Raw genomic sequence first — 27,945 nt, forward strand, 5'->3', positions numbered from 1 at the left:
TATTTTTTTGAATAAAATAAATTATTTAATGATTTCAACTAAATACAATATTACTATGTTGAATTGAAATCTACAAAATTTATAGTATTCATTTATAAATTAGTTATAGCTAAACTAATTTCTAATAGAATAGATAAAATTTTAAAATAAATTTCATATTTATTAATATACTATAAAATTAAAATATATTTTTATTTATTTTCTTTTTTATGTCTATTTTCAAATGAATGAATGATAAGTTTCAATAACTCCAATTTTACATTTTTTAACAAGATCATATGCGAGTTAATAAAATAGTTAAAAGAAGTGAGACCCCAAACAACAAATCAAATTAAGGGAAACATGCGAATCAAATCAAGAAAAGTAATACTTGAAATTATAAAGAGGATCCATGGTTACAAAGACAATCAACAGGTCAAGAACAATGATAAACAACTGTCTTAGAAAGTGCCCCTCGACAAGGATCAACCATGCATTTAGTAAGCTCCCTTGACCTCACCCCTGTGAATAAAAAGCACATGCCTGATGGCAACTAGGTCCCATGCAGGAAACACCAGTCCTGCAAATATTCAACATTGCGAGCTGGCCAATATCTGATTCTTTTTCTTCATTTTTGCACTGGTTTAGGAAATACAACATAAAATGCATAATGTAAAATCTATTTCCAAAGTTTCCTCAGTGACATGTTCTTCTCTGTCTCCTTCTTCATGACCTTCGCTACAGCCATCTCAAAATCTTCCTGTGTTACATGGACCCTCCTCTCCCTTAGAGCAAACATTCCTGCCTCTGTGCACACAGCCTGTAAAGTAAAATAAGATATATAATATTAAATCATTTTTAAGCTAGAACCCCTTAAGAGATGATACAGATGCCTTATGCAAGATGGATAACTCCAGATTATATTTTATGTTCTCCTTTTCTATCCTATTTATGCTCTTTCAAGTTTCAAGGTGTTTTGCATCTTCTGTCCTGTTTCATTTCATCGTGCTCAAAACCCTGGCTTAGAGTTGTGCTGTTAAGCAACGGCCAATAACATGGACCAACTCAATAAATATGAAGTTAGGGCTTAGATTAATTGCGCGAATAAGATGCAAAATTATATACATGAGGATGTCTACAAAGCATAGACCAATGGTTTGAGTTCATGCATCATTTTAATGGAAATTGCTTGCCAAAGGTTGATAGACCAGAGGATGTAAAAGATCTCATTGATATAGGGAGAAAATACCTTGAGCTCTGCTCCAGATGCACCATTCATTTTCTCTGCAATCTTTTTCAAATCAATCCCACGCATCAAATTCATTCTTCTCGAATGGATTTTCAAGATATCTAGACGGGACTGCATATTTCATTACTCAGCATGTTACTCTCTCTTTGAGCCAATTAGAGAGAAAAAAAAAAAAAGAGGAACAAAATATAGAACCACTGATAATGGAGCATACATCTTCATTAGGATTCGGAAATTCTATTTTCCTGTCAATTCGTCCAGGCCTAAGGAGAGCTTGATCCAGAATGTCGATCCTATTCGTTGCCATCAAGACCTATTCAAAAGCATATGCCATAGTGAAAAATAAGCAGCACGAAAAACTACATAGAAACTAATGCACTACTCCATTCTGGTGCTCTGACAGTACCTTGATCTTGTTTGATGCTTCAAATCCATCCAGCTGATTAAGAAGCTCAAGCATAGTCCGCTGCACCTCACTGTCACCATTTCCACTCCCAGATTCCATTCTAGCAGATCCAATACTATCAATTTCATCCATGAAAATGATAGATGGAGCATGCTCCCTGTGGTAAACCAAAAAGCAAGAAACAGCTGCACATATAAGTATATAAGCAAGCAGACAATATACTAATTTCAGATTCAGCTACAGCCATGATAGAACAACAGGAAAGGTTTAGTTTACTAATCACTAGTTTATAACAACTCAAACAAAGATGTGTATGATGGGTACTCCCTTTCATGTTATATATCATGTTGTCATGGTAGTTGGACAATGTTATAAAGTATTCGTCTTGTAAAATAGCCTATCAGTTTCGTTTTCTTAATTTAGTTTTCAATATATTATGTAAAATGCACTGCTTATAATATCAATGCAAATAATATGCCAAAATTGGCAGCATATAATATTTAACCAAAGGAAATATGAAAATGTCAATTCAATTATATGCTGCTAGAAGCAAAAGAGAGAGAACTGGGGGAACAAACCTTGCCATGACAAAGAGCTCTCTGACCATTCTCGAGCCTTCACCAATGTATTTCTGAACTAATTCAGAGCCAGAAACCCTAATGAAAGTACAGTCAGTATGATGAGCTACTGCCCTAGCCAACAGTGTTTTTCCTGTGCCAGGAGGCCCATATAGAAGAACACCCTATCATGAGAGAGTACATGTTAGAATGACAGTTTTAGAATCTAAAGCAAATAATGTCCAGAAAAATGATTAATTAACAAATCCATCGACTTATTAGCATTTCATTACCTTTGGTTGTGCAATTCCAAGACTTTCAAACAATTCAGGATGCTTGATAGGAAGCTCGATGACCTGAAAAGATTAATATCACATAATCAGTGAAGCCAATCGACAACCTAGCCACAAATCCATAAAGTAATAATCAATTAAGTCAGAAGAACAGATGAATTGACAAACCTCCTTTATCTCCTTAATTTGCTGGTCAAGACCACCAATCATGTCATATGTAGAGTCTGGAACCTTTTCCACTTTCATAAGGTTGACCAACGGATCAACTTTGCTCGGCAAGACCAAGTGAAGAACATAGCTGTCGTTACGGAGGGCAACCCTGGTTGATGGTGTGATCTTAGTGATATCAATATTTTTATCAATATCAACAACATATTTCCCTTCCGGGTGAACCTGGAAAAACAGTGGAGTAAACGCTTCTTAGTTTTTCAACTTAAGGTTACACAAGCTGCAGTAAACAGGCTTCTTAAGTGATGTCCTACGAGTCTGAAACCGTTGGTGAAATATGGATCTCTGCTACATAGTTATGTTAAATACTTGTATTTGTATAATACCATCACTAAGTTGACCTCCTAAACAAACAGTTTTACAGCACAACACAAAAAGAAGTTGATGATTAACAAGGATTTCCAGAAAAAATTGCAAGTTTAAACAATTCTATCCATGTAAAATTTCCTCTTATCAAGATGCAAAACTATAATTTTTCTACAGCATGCATATGATATTAATACTACATGGAAAACCAACTAACAATTCCTAATGGCATGTTAATCATACACCCAAAGTATTATTATCTATTTATCAGGTATATGCTTTCACACTTGCATAGTTCCAACTATCTATCTTTCAAACATAGCAACTTCCAACAATAGAAATCCAAGTTATGCATTAAAGCAGAATGGGCAGAAAACAGATCACGAGCATACAGGAGACCAGTAATAATACAAAATAACTAAAACTTTCAAATCTTCATACACATGATGCCTTCAAACAAAATAGCATTCAGCATATGATCCCAATGTACATTAGTGTAGAAGTGGGAGGGGTTATATGTGCGGGTGTGGGGTGGAGCGGGAGACCTGAATACCTTAACAAGCACTTTATTTTTCCCCATTACTTTGACAACTTCACCAACATAAGACCCAGGTTCCTGAAGCAGCTGTAGTTCTTCTCTTAGCATCCTCACTGCCCATATCAAACGTTTAACAATGTCATTTACCAATTATAACCATTTCAACATATCTTTTAACTAAAAAGCTAGGGCTACTCATTAAAGTATTTGAAATTAAAATTCAGGGTCAATTGTTAAGTAACAGCGCTAAATTTCTAGATCCAATAGCATTAAAAGAGTCCACCTTTCCTAGATATGTAATTCCATATAAATTGTTACTTAAATAATTACAAAGCAATTAACGAAAGCGAAACACCAAACCCTAGCTTACTATTGATTAAATAAAAATAGGAAAAAACCCAAATTCCCCATTCGAACATAAAACCCTAACGATAGAAAAAGAATGGAACTTGAAAATAAATACCTCTAGAATTAAGCTCATTGCGCTGAGCTTCAAGTCGATTAAGGTTATGGGTCTTTTGTCGGACCTGAAGCTGATGCTCATGAATATGTTGGAGATAATATTGTCTGAGTCCCTCTCCTTGTTTAACAGCAGGCTTAGCGGAACACGTCTCGTCGGCGATCATTGACTCCGGGTGTTTCCTTTCGATACCAACTGTCGCCATTATTGCACCAGAAGAAGAGATTTTGATGAAAAAAGGGGTTTCTTTGAGAACAAGTCTGATTCAGATACGAGGTCTTGATTTTTCGGTTCCACTGTTTCCTTTTTGTTGTTTGTTAGTAAGTGTTAAGGTTTGGACCGAATTGTATGGCTTGCCTTATTTATAAGCTTTGCTTATGGGCTTGCCTATGGCGGTTCTGCAAGTGTAATGTAATGGTGTTGGGCCTTCTGGGTCATAAACCTGCAAGAACAAGGATTTACTGTGCATGTTGTTTCCTTATATATATTTCATTAGATTAAAGTTTGTAGATGTAATTTTATCTATTTTCTTTTTTAAAAAGAAAAGCATTGATACAATTGAATACCTATTAATTCGATGGTTGAAATTCTATTTTGTATTTCTAAGTGTTAATGGTTGAAATCTACCAATTTTTTTCCTCTTTACTAACAATTATTTTTCTTTTAAATCTGGAAAATAAATAAATTAAAAGATCTTAAATTTAAGTAAGAAATAAATTCTTACGTACGTTACACTTTCCAATGATATTTAAAGAGTTAACATTTAAATAGCTTCACCTAAAACCTAGCCATTTTTGCACTTTTTATAGTCAGTAGTTTTCTTTTTCTAATTTGATATGGCTATTAGCTTCCAAAGTAATATTAATTCCATGCATGACAACAAAGAGGCGAAAATAAGGAAATACATTTTAAATAAAATGGAGATAAGTTAAAATTAAAAAAACGAAAATATTTTATCATATTGTATTCGATTGCATAAAATTAATCACTAAAAGAAGGGAAGGAATTAATTAATTTTAACTTTTCTATTACAATAGACAAAAAAAAAATTAACTAAATTTTAATTTTTTTTATGAATTAAAACTTATAAATATTAATTTTTTTTCTCTTCTAACAAATATTATTAACCAAACACAATATATATATATATATATATTAATTTCTGAAATTTAAATTTTTTTTGATACGTGTGTTTAATTTTTGATATTTATACCATTTATATAAAATTCAAGTTTATATGTAATTTTATACTATTTTCTATTAATTTATTGATTAATAAGTTACATTCCAAATTATACACTCACTTTAATTATAAAATATAGCATATTAATTATATTTTAATATTATAATAACTAATAATTTAGTCTTTTAATTAGATAATAATTTTAATTCTAAAAGAAAATCTTAAATTATATTTTTAATATTTGTATAATAATAAATTAATTTTTTAATTATATAATAAATATTAATCCTAAAATAACAGTATCAATTATAGTATTAAGTTATATAATACTAAAATCAATTAATAAATAATTTTAAAATAATTTTTTATTATTATATTAATAAAATCTTAAAATTTTAAAAAATAAAAAATGACATGTAAAAATAGTTAGTTTGCTATTATTTTTAAAATATTTTAAATTAATATTAAATTTTATTTTGTTATTAAATTATATATATCAACTTAATTTTATAATCAAAATAATAATAACGATCATATAATACATATATAAACGACTAGTTAAAACTAAGTTTTTTTATCTATTATTCTTTTTAGATGATCCTGTATTCATATATAAAGGAAGTAATACAAGTTAAACTCTCCTCACTTCTAATGTTTTACTTATAGAAATTCCTTTTAAAAAAATAAAAAAAGGAATTATTAGATTTCTAAATTTTAGCAATATGATAAAACAAAATAAATTTGTTATAATCTTATAACAAAGCCAAGAATCCTAATAATTTATGAGTGATTAAAAGAAATTAGATAAAGAAAACTCACAAATTTTCTTGGATGTTGGGCTTTTCCAATTCCTAAAGTAGTAAGTTAGTAACCAAAATCCACAACTAAACCCAAAAGTCACCTCTACGCTCTATAAAATGGTGAGATCCATTAGCCAAGCTCTTCTTGCGCCTAGCCCCTGTTTCTTCACAGCTCTGTGTGTGCACTAACCAAATTTCTTCCTTCCTTTCTTCTTCTTCTTCTACTTTTAATTTTTCTTTTTTGCATTTTATCAGAGCTAGGGTTAGGAGGTGTGGATTCAAAAGCTAGCTTTCTTTCTTTATTTTAGTCCATTTTAAGTTTCAAGAATCAGCTTTTCCCACCTGTCTCAGATACCGCCACAACATTTCTTTTTAATCTAATTTAATTTCTCTGTATAAACACACACACACATACACACACCTCTTTATTGTTTTTTGCATTCCCTTAGCAGATCATCAAATTTGTTTTTCAATATATAGCAAAGACACTTCAGGTTATTGCAGCTTTCCCTGATAATTTTTAGAAATTGGAAAAGAAAAGAAGTGATGGATAAGAAAAGGGTAGCAGTCCCACTTGTTTGCCATGGTCATTCTCGCCCTGTTGTAGATCTTTTTTACAGCCCTGTCACTCCTGATGGCTTCTTTCTCATCAGTGCTAGCAAGGGTATGTGTTTACTTTAAATCTGTGGTTTTAGGATTAATTATGTTTCCCGATTTATGCTTGGCCATTTACTTTGAATTTATTTATTTATCAACCATGAATTAGTAATCATGAGATTTCTATATCAACAGGGATTGTTTTCATGGTCAGATTATGATCGATAAATTGTATTTACTGATTTCTTGAATAGTAAGTTTGTTGAATTTGGAATCTTGTTTCTTTTTACTGTTGTGGGTTTAGATTCTAGTCCCATGCTTAGAAATGGAGAAACTGGTGATTGGATTGGAACATTTGAAGGACATAAAGGTGCAGTGTGGAGTTGCTGTTTGGATACTAATGCTTTACGCGCCGCATCTGGTTCTGCTGACTTTACCGCGTATGTTTTTGTTCCTTTTTTCTTGCTTCGAAATGTTAATTTTTTTAATTTACACATTTTTGTGCCTGTTGTCTTCTTATCTATCTGTTTATGAGGCAATGTTGTGTGAACATGTTATGATGATATGAATGTCTATGAAAATTTAAATGGGCTTGTGCTATTGTGTGTTTATGAAAGTATTTAGATATTCTTAATTATTTCTCAAAATGCTTTTGAATATTCATTCTCTGAGGTTTGCGCCATAATCTGGCAAAGCTGATCTTGTATTTGATTTTCTTTTCAAATGTCATAACCACCTGTTTAATTTTTGTTGAATTATGGTTGATGATTTGTATAAGAATTCATGTCTTCACCATGTTGAAGATCAAAGTTACAACCTGCAAATATGTATGCCTTTGCATGTATGAGTTTGAAAAGTCTGCATCTGATGTTGAGTTCAAGTCTACCCATTGTCAAACTTTTACGCTTTTACACTACCTCATTATAGAGTCAAAATTGCGGAATGAAAATACTGAAATTTGTATATGATTATCTGTTCTGTTAAAATGAATAATAAAAGAAAGGAACATGTTTGTTGTTATTATTTCTTACATTACTGGAATGCCTGTTTACATTCACCGACGCACATTTACTTGTTAAAATGCATATCATTGGTAACTGTGCTTCATTTTGTTAGCTAATTTATACTTATTTCTATCTGGTCTTGCAGAAGACATCATTTGAATCATTCTTCAGTTATTAGAGGCTAAGCATGTTAGAATATTGTTGCTTACTGACTTGCATGACGTTCAGGAGGGTTTCAAGATGTTAAGAAAATGACTCTGTGTATATAAAAATATATAGATGATTCTCCTTGCTGTCTCTATTTGATACTGTAGCTTGAAATAGAAGATGAATTTTTTGTCATGTAATGCTATCACTATCTTTTCTGAAAAAACATGTATAGCTTCTTAGAGGTTGATTTAGTTTTAGTATTGTATTCATCTTTTGCATTCTTGTGATCATTATTATTGTGAAGGAGATAAATAATCAGAATTTAACATCTAAAATTGCATTGCTTGCAGGAAAGTGTGGGATGCATTAACAGGGGATGTATTGCACTCATTTGAACATAAGCACATTGTTAGAGCTTCTGCATTTTCAGAGGTAAAGTTGGTATTTGATACACATTTTCCAGTTTTCAGTTGGCAAAGATGGGCCTGTTTCAGTATCACTAGGCATAGTTGTTACATGCTTAAGGACATGAGCACATATATATGTTCAATAAAGTCAATGACGTTGATCTAGTGTATAATTTTTTGTCATTGTCTTGTCATCTATTTGAGGCTGCTTTTAATTTATTTTTGGTGCAATGAGGTTGCAATTGACCAAGGTAATAAAAATTTGGTTCAAGTATTTTCTGACAGTTATATTTTCTTTTTCCTGAATTTTGCTGTTGTCCATAATTTCTGAGGCTGTGGGTTGGAGAGTGAAATATGGTAGTATAGTTAATGTTTACCTCAGATAAAGATATGAACATAACTGTGATAAATGGTATGGCATGACCATCGTTTGCTTAAGCATTTGTTGGCCTCTATACATGTTATATTTTGTATTAATAATGAAAACCTTGTGGAATCATACCCTGGGAAAATTTGTGAGTGAGCTGTACTTCATTATATCTTTCAATCTCACTCGTTCAGTTTCCAATTATGCCTCAGGATACTCACCTTCTACTCACTGGGGGAATAGAGAAAGTCCTTCGCATCTTTGATTTGAATCGACCAGATGCACCTCCTAGAGAAGTTGATAAGTCTCCTGGTTCGGTCAGAACTGTTGCATGGCTTCACAGTGATCAGACTATACTAAGTTCTTGTACTGATATGGGGGGCGTGAGGTTAGCTTCTCCCATTAGTCATTTTTTGAAAACTTGCTAAGCTACTATTCGCATGTATGTGTGCAAGGTATGGATAAACTGCTGTTTCTTGAGGTCAAGGGCTGTCCTCTAAGGACTGGCTAACTATAAGGTCTTTTGCCATTAGAGATGTTTGATTATTTTCTTTGCTCAAATATGACTAAGGTGACATTTGCTAAAACTGAAAACTAAGTGTTGAAAGCTTAAATACCAAATTTTAAATGCTGAATATAATAAACACTGAGATTTTAAGTGCTGAATCTAATCAATCTCTTTGACAACTAAACTACTAAAATTCATTAAAAAATTTTATTGGATGTATGTAATATTATAAAATTAATTTTTAAGATTTAGCCATCAAATATATTTGAAACTATATTTAAAAAGAATTTAATTTAATGAAAATACATTCTTTCATAAATATATAAAAATAAAAGCATAAAATTTAATAATAATTTAAGGATATAAAGTAAAATAAATAATTTTGTTTTGTTAGTGATAATTAAAGATATATTTAGGATATAAAAATCTACAAAAAACATATTAAGAAACCAACAATTTAGCATTTTGAGTTAACTATTTTGACTTACCATTACCATTTTAGGTGTTTTTAGCTTAATTGAAACTTTTAAGTTGAGTCTATATTATGTTTTCGAACTATTTTGAAGTAATAAGTACTGAGAATTTGAAGTTTAATGATAAGTCGGGTTATTAGACGCCTTCTAAATACAAGCGTTTTTCATACAAGCCTATATTCTTTAGTACCTGATTTTTATGGAATCAATCATTTTTCTTTATATAAAAATTTAGTTCAAGGACTGTCTTGGGGATTAATGAGTTTTTCTAATATTTCTTGACTTCACTGTTGACCATGTAGACTATGGGATGTTAGAAGCGGCAAGATAGTGCAAACCCTTGAAACCAAATCATCTGTGACCAGTGCTGAAGTGAGTCAAGATGGTCGATATATAACAACTTGTGATGGTTCTACCGTGAAATTTTGGGATGCAAACCAGTAAGTTTGAGGCTAGCTTGGTCCTTTCTCCTGCAAAGAGTTTTATGAATTTATTAATATATTGGCCTCATTTTTCCAGCTTTGGGTTAGTGAAGAGCTATGACATGCCTTGCACAGTAGAATCAGCTTCATTGGAACCCAAATATGGGAATAAGTTCATTGCTGGAGGGGAAGATATGTGGATTCATGTATTTGATTTCCATACTGGTGATGAGATAGGTACATCCTCCAGATTAAGTCAATGAAAAAAAAACAAATCAATATAATATTCTTCAAACTTATTTTGTGAATCATTTGGCTATAGGCAGAGGTATTGCAATAAGTCATTAATCTCACCGTCTGAATTTTAGGAGCTATTTTACTTTTAAGTTTCCTTGTATATTTTAGATAAACATTGGTTTCTTCCTATATATCAGATGAACATTCAATGTGGTTCTGAAAATGCTTTATAGTTTTCTTATTTTGGTTTCAAATAGTTTAAATGGTGAGTTGAGTTTCTTAACTGTGGTTACAGCATGCAACAAGGGTCACCATGGTCCTGTACACTGCGTGCGCTTCTCACCAGGAGGAGAATCATATGCCTCAGGATCAGAAGATGGAACCATCAGGATATGGCAGACAGGTCCGTTGATTCAAGATGACACTGAAGGGCTTGCAGCAAATGGATCAGTTGGAAAGGTGAAGGTGACAGCAGAGGAAGTTACGCATAAGATTGAGGGTTTCCACATTGCGGACGGTGGGAAGGCCAAAGACAAGGAAGAAGCGGCAAAGGAATGATGTGGCAAAAAACTGTCCACTCTGACTTTTTGTTGGAGTTATGGAATGAGGTTGAGGTGTAGGGTTGGCCTCGCCATATAGGAGTTTCAGACCAAGTGATTTTTGTAAAAGCTCTAGCTAGTGACGCATTAGATAGATAGGGTGGAGTATATGTTATGCATTTCTACTTATCTACGTGTTGTTGACGGTGAAAATATTTTGTATACATGCCCCGAGTCTCTATTTTGATTATCATCAGTAAGTTATGAAAAACTAGCCCTGAAACGGTTCTTGACAGATGTAGAGATGCTTCCATAATCAAACAATGGCTTCAACTTTGACTTTCGAGTGGACTGCATAATTCTGTTTTCCTGCTGCTTCTTTTTTTATCAATTACATCTTATTTCTCGCAGGGGAAGGAAGGATGCTTGGAATTGGAAAACACTGAAATTCTTGTGTGTATATCGTATATTGGAAGCACTTAATTTAGAGTCTTAAGCTATACTCGTTCAAAGATGCAAGGAACTGGAAGTTGTGCAACACATGGTAGAGCTTTTGTTTGGATGGCTGCCTCAAAAGCAAGACAAGAACTTGCAAAAGCCAATGTTATCTCGGATTTTTATGGCTACTAGTACGACTAAGTTCCTTTAGGTTTACCTTAAATTAATATTTACTTTGGTCCCTCGTGTTCTAAAATTAACTTTTTAGTCTGTAGTTTGTTGATGTCCAAGTGCTTTAGTTATTGCTAAGAAAAATTTGTAAAATTTTGATTATGCTAATTAACTTTCTGCGCCATTTAAATTTGATTATTTCTAATTCATGAAGAATTAAAATTAAATGTAGTTTAATTTCTGACTTTATTAAGAATTAAAGGTATTAATTCTTGAAACAGTAAAGACTGAATTCCATTTTTATGGGGGTGTTTTAGTAATTATCAAACAAATTCATCAAGTGTGGATCCAAATAGAGTAAATTTGTGTTTTGGTTGGTAATCTGAAATAAAAAGAAGTAGAGGGTTCAATGCAAATAAAATAAATAAATAACTAATATCTAGAGCCTGGTGGAGAAGTCAAAGTGAAGTGAAGATATCCTAATCTAATCTACTAGTGAAAAGAAAGGGGTGTTTTAGTAAAAGCAAAAAAAAAGTGTTTTTTTTTTTTTTTTTTTAAAGAAGTAGGCTTGTGTTTTTGGTTCTGAAAATTATGGTTACTGCTCCCGTCTATCAAAAGAGCGCAGGGTGTGTTCTTCGCCTCTCAGACTGAGGCCGTTTGGTCTTTGTAAAATCTGTTTCTCTTGTTTTGTTTGTTATTCGGGCGGGAAAAGAAAATGTCAGGAAAAGGAGCAAAGGGATTGATAACAGGGAAGACATCAGCTGCTAACAAAGACAAGGATAAGAAAAAACCTATCTCTCGTTCTTCTCGCGCTGGCCTTCAGGTCTTCCTCTCTCTCTCTCTCTAGATCTTTCTTTTTCTCCCTCTTTTTGTCTGTTTGTTTGTTAAAGAATTTAGGGTTTTATTAAGTTCTCAAATTGTTGGGGAGGGTTTCTTTAGAGTTTATAGTTTATGCCTTGTATGTTTATTTAGTATTTATAGTTTATGCTTTCTGACAAAAAAAAATTTCTGAATGTATAAATCTGAGTCACTTTCTTTCCATTGCTTGAATGAGAAAATCGTATGGAATTGGATGCTTTCTTTCTTTAATTTGCTAATATCAACTGAATATATGAGTAATCTAAGCACTTCTTAAAGTTTCATAATTATACATTAATTGACTGCTGTTCAATCGTTACTAGAGTACCAGAGTTGTCTCCACCTGTGAGGTCTCAAGTTCAATCAGTCGGAGCCAATTAATCAAAAAGAATTTTCATAATCTTAGTAGTGCTTTTTATCCTTCTAGTACGCCTTTCACCTAAGCTTCTGCTTTAGAGATTCAGTGCCATGAATATTCTATGTTGTATAAATTTATCCATTCCTTCAAGAATCCGGGCCTTTCTAATCCACCTAAATTTGTAAATTGTTGAAAAAAAGACCGGGAACTTGTAACTTAATTGGCTGAGTGGTGAATAACCAAACAAATAGAGCTGGAAATTCACCTCCGTTTGACCAGTTTCTGGTTTGCTTCTTTATTTAAATCCAATGGGTGATGCTTCCATGTTTGACTGGGCCTGAGACGCTCACTTCTGTAATTTAAATTCTTTTCTCTTCTCTGTTTTTGCTTGATGGTTATTTTTGTTTTTTGTTTATCGTTTTTCCAAGATTCTGATTATCATCTATAATGGGTCTTGCATTTATTTCCTTGAATTGTGAATTTACTATACTTTGGCGGAACTTGCAGTTTCCGGTAGGTCGTATACATCGCTTGCTGAAGTCGAGGACAACAGCTCATGGCAGAGTAGGAGCAACAGCTGCTGTCTATTCTGCTGCTATTTTGGAGTATTTGACTGCAGAAGTGTTGGAGTTGGCTGGAAATGCCAGCAAGGATCTCAAGGTCAAACGTATCACTCCTAGGCATTTGCAACTTGCAATTCGTGGTGATGAAGAACTCGATACTCTGATCAAAGGTACCATTGCTGGTGGTGGAGTCATCCCTCACATCCACAAGTCGCTTATTAACAAATCATCCAAAGAATAGCTTTGCCATATGGGTTTTGTCTCTGTGCATCTGCCAAGTGGAAAAATTCCTTCCTTGCTGATGTGATTCTGCGCTCAGTGACCATGCTTCTGTTCAAGACTTCTGTGAGATTAGGGACCTGAATTTGTGTTAAATTGTTAGCTTAATACCTCTTTTTTCTTTTTTGTCAGTTCAGTTGGCAAGACTTGTTGTGTTTCTGATATGCTGTGGAGATGTGGATAATGACATTGTTTAACAATTCTAATCTTTGCTCAAAATTTATGGTAGTAGTATTGACCATTTGCATTACATTGGGAATATATCAAATCTCAAATTGAGTGGGCATCTTTGTATACTTAGCTGCATAAATTGTTGGTTGCTGCGCGTAAGCGATTCAATGTAACAGTTGACATTGGTATGTTACAATTTCATTGTTGGCTGCTGTGTACTTTTTTTGACCCCTTCAATTACCGGATTTGTGCTATAGTTTTAGTTTTTCCTGGAATAACATAGCATGATTAGGTTTCCTCTTGAGGTTCAGGCACAGTAAACCACTTGAAGGGTGCATCTCGTAATGCCCTGCAGGCCATATGCATGTTTGTTGTACCCTTGCATCCACACAGGACTCTAAAATTTCTTGAAGTAGGATAGGAGATAATATTATTAGCTTTCAGCATTCTTCCATAGTAGAGAAATTATTTTAAGTATAATTAATCCTTTATGCACCATAGAGACGTGCAAAAATGGGTTCTACTTGTTTCCACAGACTGTTCACCGAATAATTTGTCCATAGTAAGGTCGTTGCCATCAAGATTCAATGTTCCAATTTGCCTGCTTACGATTTTAACTCCAAAATATATGATCAATATCCACAAGCTACGGTATCAAAATTGATATTTGACTTTTATAGCAGCCAAAAAAATCGGATCCCAGAAACATATGTTGGTTATCTTCTTGGAATCTTATAACGTGAAGGAAGAGCAAATACAGCTCATATTGGACCATGAAAAACAAAGATGCGAAAGAGTTTTGACTTAGCTCAGTCGAAATTGCCTGAAGTCTATCTCTCTTCGTAGTCTCGGCGGCAGAGCCGAGGATTAATGAGAAATGTACACCGTCGTAGAAGTATTATTATTATAATTGTTTGTGGAATCATTAGATAAGAGCTAGATAGAATTACTGAATTTCCTGATACTGATCTTAAATCAGCTTTCTCACAATGAATCTTTTACTTCTCCCTGCATTCTGGTGTTACACATATATCAGCACCCGCCTCCAGGTACTGAAATTGTTATGCATACAATGTGACTCGGTGAAAGAAAAACAGAAGCCATTCAAGTAGCAATTTGTGATGCTATCACTGAAAGCAGAAATGAAATGCCAATATCATATCAGATACAAATTCCAACTCCAGTCCTCTAAATAATCTGATCCTAATTCTAAAATAATTAAAAAAATTGCCTGTGCGATACATCAATCAATTCACACGTCCTCAAGAATCTCAACGCCATAACTAATAATGTTTGGGCCTAGATTGCTGAAACTTTAGGAACATCAACTGGGAACTGGTGGATCTCATCCATCCATGGGTTCTTTTCCTTTGCAGGGTTTACGGTCCTTAAGGCCTTCCATACTGCACTGTTACACTTAAACCCTGAACCAAACGCTATTTGCCATGTTCTATCTCCCTTCTTCATCCTGCCTTTGGCTTCTGAATAAGCCAATTCATACCAAAGGGAACTGCTTGAGGTATTGCCAAACCGGTAAAGTGTCATCCTTGATGGCTCCATGTGCCATTCAGACAGCTGCAAGTTCTTCTCCAATTCATCCAAAACAGCTCTTCCTCCAGCATGGATGCAGAAATGCTCAAAAGCCAGTTTGAAATCAGGGATGTAAGGCTTGATCTTCATCTTGAAAAGTTTCTTTCCAACCAATGTAGCAAAGAATAGCAGCTGTTCGGACATGGGCAGAACAAGAGGACCCAAAGTAGTGATGTTAGTTTTCAAAGCATCACCTGCAACTGCCATGAGATCCTTTGACAAAGTAACACCGACTTTCCCATTGGAGTCCTCTTCTTGGGTAACACAAGTAAAGCACTTATCATCCGCTCCCTTGTGAGTGCGTACAGTATGTACTAATTGGTACTTTGACTTTCTTCTGTCAGACCGTTTGTTTGAAAGCAGTATTGCAGCTCCTCCCATTCTAAACAAACAGTTTGAAACAAGCTTTGATCGATCATTTCCAAAGTACCAGTTCAATGTGATGTTCTCCATGCTGATGACCAAAGCATAGGAGTTTGGATGGACCTGAAGAAGATCCTTAGCAAGAGCTATTGAAATCAGGCCAGCACTGCAACCCATGCCACCCAGATTGAAGCTAACTATATTCCCTCGAAGCTTATAATGATTAATTACCATGGCAGAAAGAGATGGAGTAGGGTTGAACAAGCTACAATTCACAATCAAGATTCCAATATCTTTAGGCTTAATTGAGGTCTTAGCCAAAAGCTCATCAACGCAACCAAACATGACAGTCTCAGCTTCTTTTCGAGCCTCTTGCATTGATGGGTTAGGAGGAATATTGAGGACAGCCTCAGGAAGGTAAGTTAAATCCCCAAGGCCAGATCTCTCAAGAATCCTCTGCTGAAAGTTGAGGTTCTCCTCAGTAAATGTTCCAGTCATCCGAGACTGATCCATGAATATCCTTTTTGTGCATTTACGAGATTCTTCAGGCTTGTAGCAAGCAAAATTGACAAGGTACACAGGGCGAGGACGAGTCATAAAATAGAGTGTGAATAAGAAAACAAGGAGTGTTGAACAGACAATCACCGATATGAGGTTGAATTGTAGATGTTCCCAAAGGGTGTAAAGATCTTGCATTGAAAATGTTGAAAGCTGAGCTGCAATTACAACTACAAGAGGAGACAGGAAGAGGTACATTGCATGAGTGATTAGGTAATGATACCCAAGCTTCACATACTTTAGCTTCACTGATTTTTTGAAATCAGGAAGGTTTCGTGACGATGACTGTGGGATCAAGGGTGTTGTTGGCTTTGGCTCTGCCATCTCTCCTCTGTGAAAGGTTCACTTAATTTGATCAGAATTGAGAGTATATTTGGGAGAACAGTCAAATTCAATAACATTAACAATGAAAAGTAAAAGAAAAAAGCACAAGACTTTATAAAGATCTTACCATTTGCTGTAGTGAAAAACTGAAATTCAATTCCTAATGACTTTTTATAGGAAGAAAAGCCTAAAAGCCCTATATTTTTTCTACCTTTTAACAGAGAAATCAAAATTAAGAGTCCGGAAAAAATGGGTTATCCCTATCCCTAATCTAACAATGTAGAGTTCCGTGAGCAACGAAACTATGTAAGAATCGAAACCGAACTCGTGAAAGTATCAAAAAAGATATAATTGCATTTACATATATAAGACTCCGTTTAAACTACTGTAACGATTGCCCTTTTCATATCCAATATTTTATCCTTTATGACAGATGTAAATAGCTAAGCTAAAAGTCCCAGATCAGAATTTCGCGTAAAGATCAAAACTTTTATGCATTTAGAGAGACCATAGTAGCAGAAAAAGAAAATTACAAATCATACCCAGATCACCGTTACCATTCAGTTAAACCAGATTGAAAGAAGAAATAGATAACAAACTCATAAAATTGAGAAAAAAAAAAACAAATAAAATGCATTACTAAACATATCCGGAACAGAAAAGAAAAACAAACCTGAATGGCAAATCCCCAGAAGAATCGCTTTAATCTCAAAGAAGAAGCCAAGAAGAGAGAGAGAGAGAGAGAGAGAGAGAGAGAGAGAGAGAGAGAAACGAGATGCAATGATATGTAGAAATGGGGAATAATAGTGTTCTACACTATATTTAAACTTGAAAATTCTGTGCGGTCTAGTATTAGATTAAGAAAAAGAAATATAAATCAAATTAAAAAGCAAAGAGAGAGAAGTGCGTGAAGAGAAATTGGGAATTTACATAATATATATATAGAGAGAGAGAGAGAGGGAGGGAGCATAGATGTGAAAATAATAGTGGACTGGGGAGAAGAAGCCAGCTAGGAAGGAAGGTTAGGTGGCCAATTGGACGCGTTTTTGTTTTGATGTTTCAAAATGTAGAGAGTGGCACAGGGAGAGAGATAGAGGCGGCCCCAACCCTTTCTCCGCCAACTGAGTTTGAAATGTTTTCAAGTCGTCGACCCTTTTTTTTCTAGATGATGACTTTCCTTTTCCTCCTTCCATGGAAATGGGCTGCCAATTGCCATAAATATAAGGTCATTTTCTTTATCAACAAAACAAGTTGACATATCTTATATCACATACACATATTTTTTCTTAAACATAGATAAAACTTATTTACAAACATATTACTAATTTCTTGGCTTAGATATTAGAGGAATGATCTAAATCTAGGTTCATAAATACAATTTCAAAACTTGATTCCAATAATAACTTTTATTATTTATAATTTTAATTATGTTATTTTACTTGCAACATGTATAAATTATAATAATAATAATTATTATAATATACAAATATTTGATAAATAATAATATTAACCATTAATTAATTAGATTAATCATTAATTAATTCTATTAGAATTATAAAAATATTAAATTAAATTGATTATTAAGATTAGATCAATTACTTACTAATTTTAAAAGTAATTTAGCTTAGATATATATATAGATAGGTAGAATGTGCATAAATTGACTTGCTTATAGTCTGAACCAAAAAAGGAATCCTAAAATCAATTATTATTTGTATTTGTATTCTTTATTTTTATTTTTATTGGCCAGTTAGGAAATATTAATATCCAATATTCATATTATTTCATTGTAAAACTAAAGATATTAACAAGAAAAATAACCTTTTATCGATATGGTCCAAACTTTGGTGATAAAAACTATAATAGCAGCGAGGAAAGCTATCATATTTTCTTAGATTTTCCACAAATTATTTCTTTTAAGTTATATATAGTTTGTTTGTTCAGAAAGAAAGTATATTGTTTAGTCAATTTAAATTACCTCATGACATCAGAAACTAATAGATATCATAATATTTACGTTACAATTAACAAAATAATTACAAAAAAGGAACACATAAATCACGTGTGAAAGCCCCCCTTTTTTTTCTTTTGGATAACAGCAAACCAATTCTATTTTGGTCAGGAGAAGAAGGAAGGGCTCAGGAAACGTGAGTGAATACCCTTATTATTGCATTGGAACAAACAAATGTTATTCAAATTTAATTGGACCAGTGATTCTTAAACAGCAACAATATATTTTTGCACTTATAGTTATAAATAATGTGAGCTTCTCTCCATGTGGGTCCGGGGCCGTTCGTGAGTTAGGATGAATTGGGTGAGCCGAAGGTTTATTTTCGTATCCAACCGGTTTGTGAAATCTCTGAGTTGGAATTAATTTACACTCAGACAAATTTTGATTAGTCGGTTTCCTTAAATATATTTGTTTATTGATCGGATTCTCAATCAAAGTGTTGAATTGATGGTCACAATCTATCTTATTTGTAAATTTCATCTTTTATTTTAAATTAAATAGTTAAAATTTTATTTTTATTTTTTACAAATGTATTATTATGTCTTAAATAATAAATTTCAATTATAAATTCAATAATTAGTAGTATTTAAACGTAATCTATCATATTATTGATATTAACAATAACATAAATAGATCTTAATTCGTTAAACTCTCAATAAAAATCAAAATTAAAATAAAAGAGAATAATTAAAAGGAATTTTTGTGAGTGGCTCACATTTATTTTAATATTAACTAATATGTTACTTCTTGTTAAATAATAAGTCTAATATTAAAAAATAACATGTTAATTAATAAGTTGCCTTTTCAATTAAATAATAATTTTAAATTTTTTAAAATGACAATTATATTTTATTATTAATTTATGTAAACATAAATAATATATTAATTATGATTCATTGAATTATTTATTATATAAATTTAATTTAATATTATTTAAATTTTTATATGAATATTATATTTAAAATAATTGCAATAGTAGTAAAATACACTGATACATTAACAGTTTAAATAATTTAGTAAATTAATCATAAAAATTTTATTTATATACTAATGATTTAAAATAAAAAAATTGAAAGGAACAATGCAAGAGTAACATATTAAAAATCAATTAATTGCTAAGTGAAACTTTTTTTAAAAAATAACGAACTTAATAAAAAAAAAGTAAAAATGAAACAAAATAATCTAAATAAAAATAAATAAGTTGATTATAGATAAAGTATTTAGGTTTTGTGAGGACCGTCTAAATTTGTGAACAAAGAAATTAAAACATGCTTGTAAAGTATTTGATTAAAATTCATAAAATTTATTTAGATTTTATATGCTTTAAATATAATAAAAATTAATTTAATATTCTATATATTAAAATTTTATAAAATTATTTATAGCTAAATCAAATTTCAACAAAATAGATAAAATTTTCGGATAGATTTTCCATTATTAAATCAGTATATTACATAACATTAAAATATTTTTTTAATTTTATTATTTTAATTTTATTTATTTAAAATTAAAAATAAATCTAAAGCGCAGTTTTTTTTTTCCCTTTTAATAAACTCGAGCCTATATACACAAAATTCATAAAATTATAATTTAATAAATTTTCGGTTTATTCGGTTTCATAGAATCAGATTCAGCGGCTAACAACCCTAACGTGGGGTATGCGACCCTTCTTTCAATATTTATATTCTGAACTTTTAGACATAGACAAAGGGCATATACCTTTAACTTTAAGGGTAGACATTTCCTTATCCACTTCACAATTGACAGCTCACTTTACATTTCCTGCTCTTTAAAACTTATTATTATAATTAGCTGTGATGAACTTCCACAAATCTCACCTAATTTACAATTTTAGACTTTTAATATATAATTATATACCAATTTTGCTTTGATGAATTTCCCAATTTGTGAAATCATATAAACAAATTTTGAGGCTGATTAATTAATGTGAAAAATTTATGGAATATTATAATTATTAATCTCCAAAGGAAAAATATGAATGTTATAATAATAATAATTAAATGAATCTTTTTTTCCAACTCAGTTGTATGTGTTGGTCACATGGACACAAAGGCATGTCACATGCGTGGTTTTGAAGACTGATTTTTCAGTATTCACGTGCTTGAGATTCTTGTCCTTTTCTTTTCTCCAGTTCCTTTATATAATTGAATATGTTCGTAGTTCTATCCATGTCATTGATTGAACCTTCTTTTCTGTAACAAGAAAGAGATTTCATTAATCCTCCGAATAAGTAGTCCACAAAGATTTCTACCCAAGAGATACGCAAACTACTATCAAAAGATTGAGCCCAGAAGAAATTAAATGTTTCCTAATTTCATTTAGTTAATAGTTATTATTACAACAATTTGGTTTACAAATAATCCACTGACTTACTTTTCTGTATCAGCCCAGCTGAATGCGGCAGCAGTTGACCCCTGTAATAAATTCAGAAGATAATAGAAGGGTATGTCCAGTGAACACAGAAATAATAAATACTGAAGGGACCATCGATTAAAACCTTGCACTAAAAGCAGATTTAAAAATTCATCTAACAATTCTGCCAATCCTGGAAAGAACCCATGAAAGAAGTTTGAACTGAGCAAGTCAATCAGTCTCCTATCAAACCAACATTAGGGAAGCTTCGGAATATCATATTCATATCTTAGTTACGTATTTCAGTGTCTTTCACTTTTAGAAAACTTTATAGCAAATGATGATCAAATTGTATAATATTATTAAAATATTTTAATATAACACACAATTATTATTATTTTTTAGACTGTAACATTAACATTTATTAATGTTATAGTGCAATTTAATTATTATTTACTAAAAATTATATTTACATAATATTAAAATGATAAAAGATAAACTATTGATTCTAAAATAAAAATATATTAAATTAAGTAATAATTTATAAGATTATTTTATTTTATTTTTTAAGTGTGCTGTAAATTGAAAAGGCTCATTCATTAGCTGCCTTTGCGTGTTGTAAGCCAAGTATACGACACAAATAAATCACTGCTCTGTTGAAAAAGCCATTTCCATTCATTCATTTTGACATTCTTGTGCCCTGATTACAAACGGCGATGGAGCATGGGTTATGACATTCTATAAATGATTGGACCTAAGTAGGGCGGATGAGGGGAGGAACAGGAACTTCTGTTTCTTTTATATAATCTACATCAATATTAAAAAAATTATATTGTTATTTATATATTTTAATAATATATTAATATTTATATATTTCTATTGATTTAAAAATAATAAAATTAATTACTCAGCAATAATAAAATATATATGTGATGTAAAATTATAATAAAAATAACTATATATTAATTTTATAGGAATTGAGATAGACATCGGAGCTGGAAGACTTAATTTCATTCTCTAACGACTATCTTTTCGACTGTCAACACCATGATTTAAAATACTTATCTGTGTTTGAACATGTGTTGATATAATGTTGTTTAAATATGACGCATTTGCCTGTAAGGTTATGGCCAAAGAAGTGAAAACTACACATCTTTAACTGTCCTATACAACCTTTTTAAGCAACCAATATAAAAGTCAGTTTTTCAAAATTGTCCATGATTGAAGGGAAAACCGAATATCTGTGTCACATTCATCCAATTTGGTTTATTTCTTAGAACTTATGTCTTACACGCAATGAATTAAAGCACTATTCATCTTTATAACGCTACAACTACCCCTTTCCCTCTATTCCCATTAGAATAATCAAAAGAGTACCCATCAAAAAATCCAATTTAAATTGCATTTCAAAAGAATGTTCTTCTAGTATCTATATCCTCATACAGTTCAGGCTTTGATTTGATAGTTGCAAAATCAGAATTTACTACAATAGTGGAACCAGTACAGCAGCAACGTTTATACAGATTCTGAACGAGTCTATATCTTTTCAACTTTCTATGTAAAGGGCACCTACGTATTTGAATTTTCGCGTTACATGTACCTGATATGCTGTTTGTTTACAATTTGTCAAAATACATTGTTACAGTAACGTATTGGAAGGGGGGGGATAATGAACGGAAAATGCCAGTCAAAGGATGTTAACTTATTCCAGTGAGAATTCTTCAAGCCAAATCAGCACCTCGTTCCTCTTCAATCCAAACAACCATAAATCAGTAATGAGAATTGTCTGTCAATGGTTATGATGACAATATTCAAAAACTAATCAATGAATTCACCAAAAACTAATATCCAATCCACCAAATGTATGACGGTGAACAAAAAAAGGCTGCTACATTGCAGTGCTCATAAGAAGACAGGAGAGTAAATAAAATGGATGAGAAAATAAAAAAATAATCAAGCTTATTCAAGTGAGAATAATGCAACACAGAACCTTAGCAGGGGGTAGCATTTATAGGATAAAAATTCTAACCATGATACTTAGCCTTGACCTGACATTCAAGTTGATTTATATGAATCCTCTTTGTTTTCATGTCTTCATAGCATGCTATATGGGACAGAAGCATGACTCAGATTTTGGATTCCATGTACCAATTCATAGCCATTCATTTCAGCTGTGAAGGAGGAAATAGAGTTTCCACCTCCTTCAAGTACAGAAGCGAGCGACAGAGACTATTTAGGAGTAGATATGGACTTACAGCTAATTAATATTTAGGGGTAGTGACCACATTTCAGTGAAAAGAGTAGAACTAAGCTCAGCAGCAGAAACAATGGAAATAAACTTGAAGACAGATAGAACTATATCTTACCATCGTGAAGCTCCATGTTCGGCCTGGATCATTGTAGCGAGCAAGCAAACAACCTGCTTTTGGTCTAAGACCATCTTGAATAAGACTTGCACGCAGTGCTTTCTCTTTTTGACGAACAATATCCTCAGTTGGTTTTCCACTGAACTTCAGTACTGCAGCAGCGCCTCCTTCCACCTTCCTCAGGCTAATTTTCTCTTGATTAGGATCTGGTAGACTGGTCAAAGATACATAATTTGTTTCTTAGCCATGGCCGCGGCTCAAGGGTACCAAAATTTTATGTATATGTGAAAATTTATGCTCTTCTTTCTTATGATTTTCTTTTTGGAATCTAAGCTTAATTTAATGTTTAGAGCCCTCAATTTTTATTTCAATGTAAAAATAAAAAGGAACAAAGCTCTGTTGAGTTGAATTTTTGGACTTTTAAGATTAATTAATATTTAGGGGCCTAAGAGCATAATTTCTATAATAAATAGCATCTTAAGGAATATTCAAATATAAAGAGTAAAATATTTTATTTAAGTCCAATAGACTCTTTATATTTTATTTTTTACTTTACTTTTATTTCCATAATTATTAATAATTTTAATTTCTTTTTCCTTTTAACTTTTACCAATAGAAAAATAAGAATTACAAATATCAACTAAATTAATTGGATAAAAACTTGTAATGCATTTATTAAATATAAAGTAGAAAGTGAAATTTAACTCTCCATATATAGAGAGACAAATTGACTATCTACTTTATATTTAAAGAAAAAAGAATGCATTGAAATGTTATTTTATGATATGACTCTTTAAAAATAAAGAGTTTGACATATATAAAAAGTGTATTAAAATACGCCAAGAATTTTTAAATTTTTTGTTTGGATTTGATCTACATATCTGATTTGTATCTATAATTTACATGGTTGATTTGAAATTTCAGTAATATTTTTTATTTTTATTATGTGTCTGAAGAAAAAAATGCAATCATAAGAACAAAAATCAAGTGCTATAGTTTCTTGTATTTTCTATAATTATTTTTATTTAATAAAATGATTTTGAAGATTTCAAGAAATATCGATTAAAAATTTACTTTCTAGATGTGAATAGAATAGATTAATTATAAAGATTTGATAGTTTGAAAGGCAAAAATAGTAACTTTTTAAGTAATTATTTATATTAATAGAGGACCATCAGAAGGAGCCAATCTAGAGCTAGATGTTGCCTTGAGGCAGCCTACTTAGCCACTCGCATTACGGCATGAAATTATTGAACTTTGTTCTCAAAAATTTCTTTCAACCTATAAAGTACTAATGAGATGAATCCATTTCCAGTAATTATAGTTTTGGACTTTTGGAGCCAAAGAAAGAAAAGAAAAGTGGATGAGTTTCACCTGCTCAAGTCTTTATCCAATGGAAGAACTATCTGAATGGACACTTTAGATGCTTCAGGATCATTTGCCTCAGTGAAGACAGGTGTAGTCATTGGTATTTTTTCCATTGTCGAATTCTTTCCGAAGATATACCTGCAAAGACAGCATCAATTATCTGAATGAAGGAGAGACAAAATTGTAAAATTTGATCTCAGCAGATTCTCACCCAGCAACATCATTGAATCCAGTTGACCCCGACAATCTATCTCCACTTGTTTCTACAACAATAAATGGGGTATATTTTCTTACCTGTAAAAACATTGTGATATATATATAAGAGTTATGGCATAATTGGAACCACACACAATATATGTAACTCAAAAAGGATAAGCTCCTGGAACCATTACTAATAATTACAAGCAAAATGAAACTAAGTGCAACCAAATTTCTCAATGGAAAAATAGACACAACTCAGCAGCAGCAGAGTTGCCATATACGCATTCTGCTGGTCAATTGGTTTTGTTTGCTAGTGTAATTGCTCCCCACAGGCCAAGCAGCTTTGCAGCACATTCTGCTGCAGCATGAATTTCAATCTATGGAGAAACTCCACCTCTTGGAGGATGCACCGGGCCATCCTCTTGAGTATTATTCTTATTATTATCAATTCTTGGTACACAACCAAAAGATTGATTCTTTCAGAAATACTGAATACAAAGAATAAGCTAGAAAAACCAGCACAAAACAAAGAAAAACACTTAATGGTTCTTATTAATTATGTATAATTCAATTACTAAACATAGCATATGTTTGGTTGAAATCCATAAAGGAATTCATTTTATTTAAGAAAAATAGATGAGAGAGAAACTAAAATGGAAATGATAAAGTCGAAGGAGATATTTTGGTGTTATGAAATACATTTACAAACTAATATGTAATTTATTTGCAAATTCTATCACTTTGTTCCTCTTCATCCAAAACACAATTAATACACAGCAGCTATCAAAGCATCCTCTAGTTGATAAATTTTTGTCTTGATTGCAACCAAATATGAATGATCTTCACACATGTTTTGCTTTGGCTATGTCAAAGAAAGCAAAAGGTAATAAAAGGACTAATAGATCATATTCATATTCATTTTGTACTCTGATCTGCATATTCTTGCTACAAACTGATGTTCTGGAACCTAGCTCAATTTCCCAGAAAAGATTAAGCAAACTAAGGAGAAAGATTTTTCTTTCCTGCCACACCCATAATTCCCACCCAAGAACTGAAAATAATTGTTTGCATTGATATGCAACTATCATAATAATAAAAGCATAATTATATAAAACAGGTCATATTTCAAAGCAGACAAACCTCATAACTTGCAGTTCTTTTCAGTATCTGATATCTGGGGGTTTCCAAGTCAGGAGTCTTGTAAATCCTCAACTGCATAAATATAACCTCCAAAATATAATTAACACTAAATTTCATCAGTTATATCATTGCCATGAATCTAAATGTTATGTACCTGCTTAAATACATCCCGTAACCCTTCAAGTGAGAAGTACTCATTGTTCTTTATAGAATCCCAATAGTCCTACAGATTCAACACGAATAAATCATTTATAATTTATTTCCAAATCATAATTCTGTACTTCTTTCAAATGGTGAGAGGGGAATACATTACCAAATGGCTGGAAAATTTCCCATTCTCTGGATTAATGCCCATTACAGATGTTCCTGTAAAGACCAATTCTGGTTTCCATGGAAGAGGCATGAACTTCATGACCATAGTCCATCTGGTAGTTATTTCATAAGGTCCTGTCTATAGCAATAATATATCAATCGATAGGGCCAGAGCCAGAACCAAATGAACTGGTTTCAATCTTCAATGTGAACAATGAGATGATAAAGGTTGTTTCCTTTTTTCTTTACTTGTATTTCTCAGTTTGTCGTTCTTCTTTTTTCTTTTCACTTATTGGCATATGATTGAATTACTCCGGGAAGTCAGATGTTTAATTTGATACTAAACCTAAAGACGTTAATTGCATAAATCATGTCAAATTGAATGCTTTTAGAATCATGTTGCTTGTGGACTCGTTTCATTTCTTCCAAAATGCCTTCATAAACCTTGTTCTTCTAAGTTGAAAGACTTGAATTCCAACAACTAGAATTATCAGGATCTTTTTGAAAATGATAATTGACCAAATAGAATTCAGTATAACTGAATTCTGGCATTTTTAAACTCTCCATACACTACGAAAAGCAATGAACAAGGTAACAAAACCAAACAAGGCAATATAATAAACCACAACCAATTAACAAGCAAACTAGTCTAAGCCCACTACTAATCAACAACTACATTCAATTACCGGAAGTAAGACTCATTTAGCAGCATGAGATAGCAATTGGTACTCGACCAGAAATACTTGTTATCCTCAAAGATTGAAAACAAAGTTAAGTATGAACATATCTAACGAGTATAATGTAATCCAAAAACAAATTAAAAGACTTGCCCATCAACACAGCAAGCAGTAATAGTTCATATAAAACACCAAAAACCAATGAAGATTACAGACCTGCTTAACCCAATGCAAGAAAAACTCAGGCCTAAAGACGACCTTCAGAAGAGCAATATTAAAGAGGTAGCCACTAATGCTATCATGCTTAGTAATGGGGTCCCTGAACTTAACACGATCATCATAAGCCGTTTGATCAATACCCTGATCATCAAACAGGTGGGGAAGATCATCATACAAGAAGTTCATTAACTGTTTGACATCAACTTTTGTTGATTCCGCAGGCGGGCTCTGCTCCACTAGACTTAGCCTAAGGGACCATTTCGAATTCTGATTAGTTGTAGTAACTGATAATTTAGTGGTTTTGAAGTTGCTGGAAAGTCGCCGGGGAGTGAGGCAGGTGGTGGGGATCGGGTGGTGGAGGATTTGAAGGGAAAGTTGAGTGGCGGCCATTTGTTTGGTAAGTATACGTGGCAATGCTCTGGGCTCGTGGAGGAGTTCGAGACATTTGAGTGAGTGTTATTAAGCACAGAAATGGGTGGATAAGATACATTTCAGCCTAAGGACTGAAGAATGAGGAGTCCTAGTTTTTTCTTTTTCTTTTTTTCTCTTTTTGGTAATTTGATATGCACTGGTCCTCGAATTTAAAACGAGATTTATAATTTGATTTGGTTTTAGAAAAGTACTGCATTAAGATAAGTTATGCATCTCTTTCAGTTATAAAACAGGTTTCTACAGCAATTAAGATAATACGGCTAAGATTAAGCAACCGATATTGAAATGCCCTGTGGTGGACTTGAGCTCTGGAGCCCTTCTGCTGTTAGAAATGCTCTAACAAATTGATCAATGGTGAGTACATTCAAATAGTGATGTATTGATGATGACTTCAAGCTTCAATTGGAGTTGGATTCTGCAGGTAGTTTGAGTGAGAGTTTTGAATGATCAATTATCGGAAGGAATGGTAG

At 32.3% G+C, this 27,945-nt stretch overlaps 5 protein-coding genes across 5 annotated transcripts; 2 read left to right on the forward strand and 3 right to left on the reverse strand.

Annotated features, from left to right (window-relative positions):
* Nucleotides 1-349: 349 nt before the first annotated feature.
* LOC8276221 (26S proteasome regulatory subunit 8 homolog A) lies at nucleotides 350-4,435 on the reverse strand. The gene is made up of 9 exons (XM_015725493.3): nucleotides 4,020-4,435; nucleotides 3,572-3,669; nucleotides 2,653-2,877; nucleotides 2,485-2,547; nucleotides 2,213-2,376; nucleotides 1,635-1,791; nucleotides 1,443-1,541; nucleotides 1,229-1,339; nucleotides 350-799 (listed from the first exon to the last, which is right to left on the reverse strand). Exons 1-9 carry the CDS (start codon nucleotides 4,219-4,221, stop codon nucleotides 659-661), a joined length of 1,260 nt encoding a protein of 419 aa, XP_015580979.3. The 5' UTR covers nucleotides 4,222-4,435; the 3' UTR covers nucleotides 350-658.
* A 1,694-nt stretch (nucleotides 4,436-6,129) lies between these two features.
* On the forward strand, nucleotides 6,130-11,046 carry LOC8276220 (serine-threonine kinase receptor-associated protein). Its single transcript, XM_002529322.4, has 7 exons — nucleotides 6,130-6,663; nucleotides 6,901-7,036; nucleotides 8,101-8,182; nucleotides 8,737-8,912; nucleotides 9,808-9,945; nucleotides 10,025-10,164; nucleotides 10,460-11,046. The coding sequence occupies exons 1-7, from the start codon at nucleotides 6,546-6,548 to the stop codon at nucleotides 10,720-10,722; spliced, it is 1,053 nt and encodes a 350-aa protein (XP_002529368.1). The 5' UTR covers nucleotides 6,130-6,545; the 3' UTR covers nucleotides 10,723-11,046.
* An 829-nt stretch (nucleotides 11,047-11,875) lies between these two features.
* On the forward strand, nucleotides 11,876-13,620 carry LOC8276219 (probable histone H2A variant 3). Its single transcript, XM_002529321.4, has 2 exons — nucleotides 11,876-12,135; nucleotides 13,036-13,620. The coding sequence occupies exons 1-2, from the start codon at nucleotides 12,028-12,030 to the stop codon at nucleotides 13,330-13,332; spliced, it is 405 nt and encodes a 134-aa protein (XP_002529367.1). The 5' UTR covers nucleotides 11,876-12,027; the 3' UTR covers nucleotides 13,333-13,620.
* An 867-nt stretch (nucleotides 13,621-14,487) lies between these two features.
* Nucleotides 14,488-17,548, reverse strand: LOC8276218 (3-ketoacyl-CoA synthase 11). Its single transcript, XM_015725496.3, has 2 exons — nucleotides 17,050-17,548; nucleotides 14,488-16,383 (listed from the first exon to the last, which is right to left on the reverse strand). The coding sequence occupies exon 2, from the start codon at nucleotides 16,374-16,376 to the stop codon at nucleotides 14,841-14,843; it is 1,536 nt and encodes a 511-aa protein (XP_015580982.2). The 5' UTR covers nucleotides 16,377-16,383; nucleotides 17,050-17,548; the 3' UTR covers nucleotides 14,488-14,840.
* A 4,669-nt stretch (nucleotides 17,549-22,217) lies between these two features.
* LOC8276216 lies at nucleotides 22,218-27,771 on the reverse strand. The gene is made up of 8 exons (XM_002529318.4): nucleotides 27,041-27,771; nucleotides 26,149-26,286; nucleotides 25,990-26,058; nucleotides 25,836-25,907; nucleotides 24,706-24,788; nucleotides 24,501-24,632; nucleotides 23,127-23,340; nucleotides 22,218-22,507 (listed from the first exon to the last, which is right to left on the reverse strand). Exons 1-8 carry the CDS (start codon nucleotides 27,431-27,433, stop codon nucleotides 22,463-22,465), a joined length of 1,146 nt encoding a protein of 381 aa, XP_002529364.2. The 5' UTR covers nucleotides 27,434-27,771; the 3' UTR covers nucleotides 22,218-22,462.
* Between the last annotated feature and the right edge of the window lie 174 nt (nucleotides 27,772-27,945).

The sequence above is a fragment of the Ricinus communis genome, chromosome 3 (genome assembly GCF_019578655.1).
Source record: "Ricinus communis isolate WT05 ecotype wild-type chromosome 3, ASM1957865v1, whole genome shotgun sequence".
NCBI classification, from domain to species: domain Eukaryota; kingdom Viridiplantae; phylum Streptophyta; class Magnoliopsida; order Malpighiales; family Euphorbiaceae; genus Ricinus; species Ricinus communis.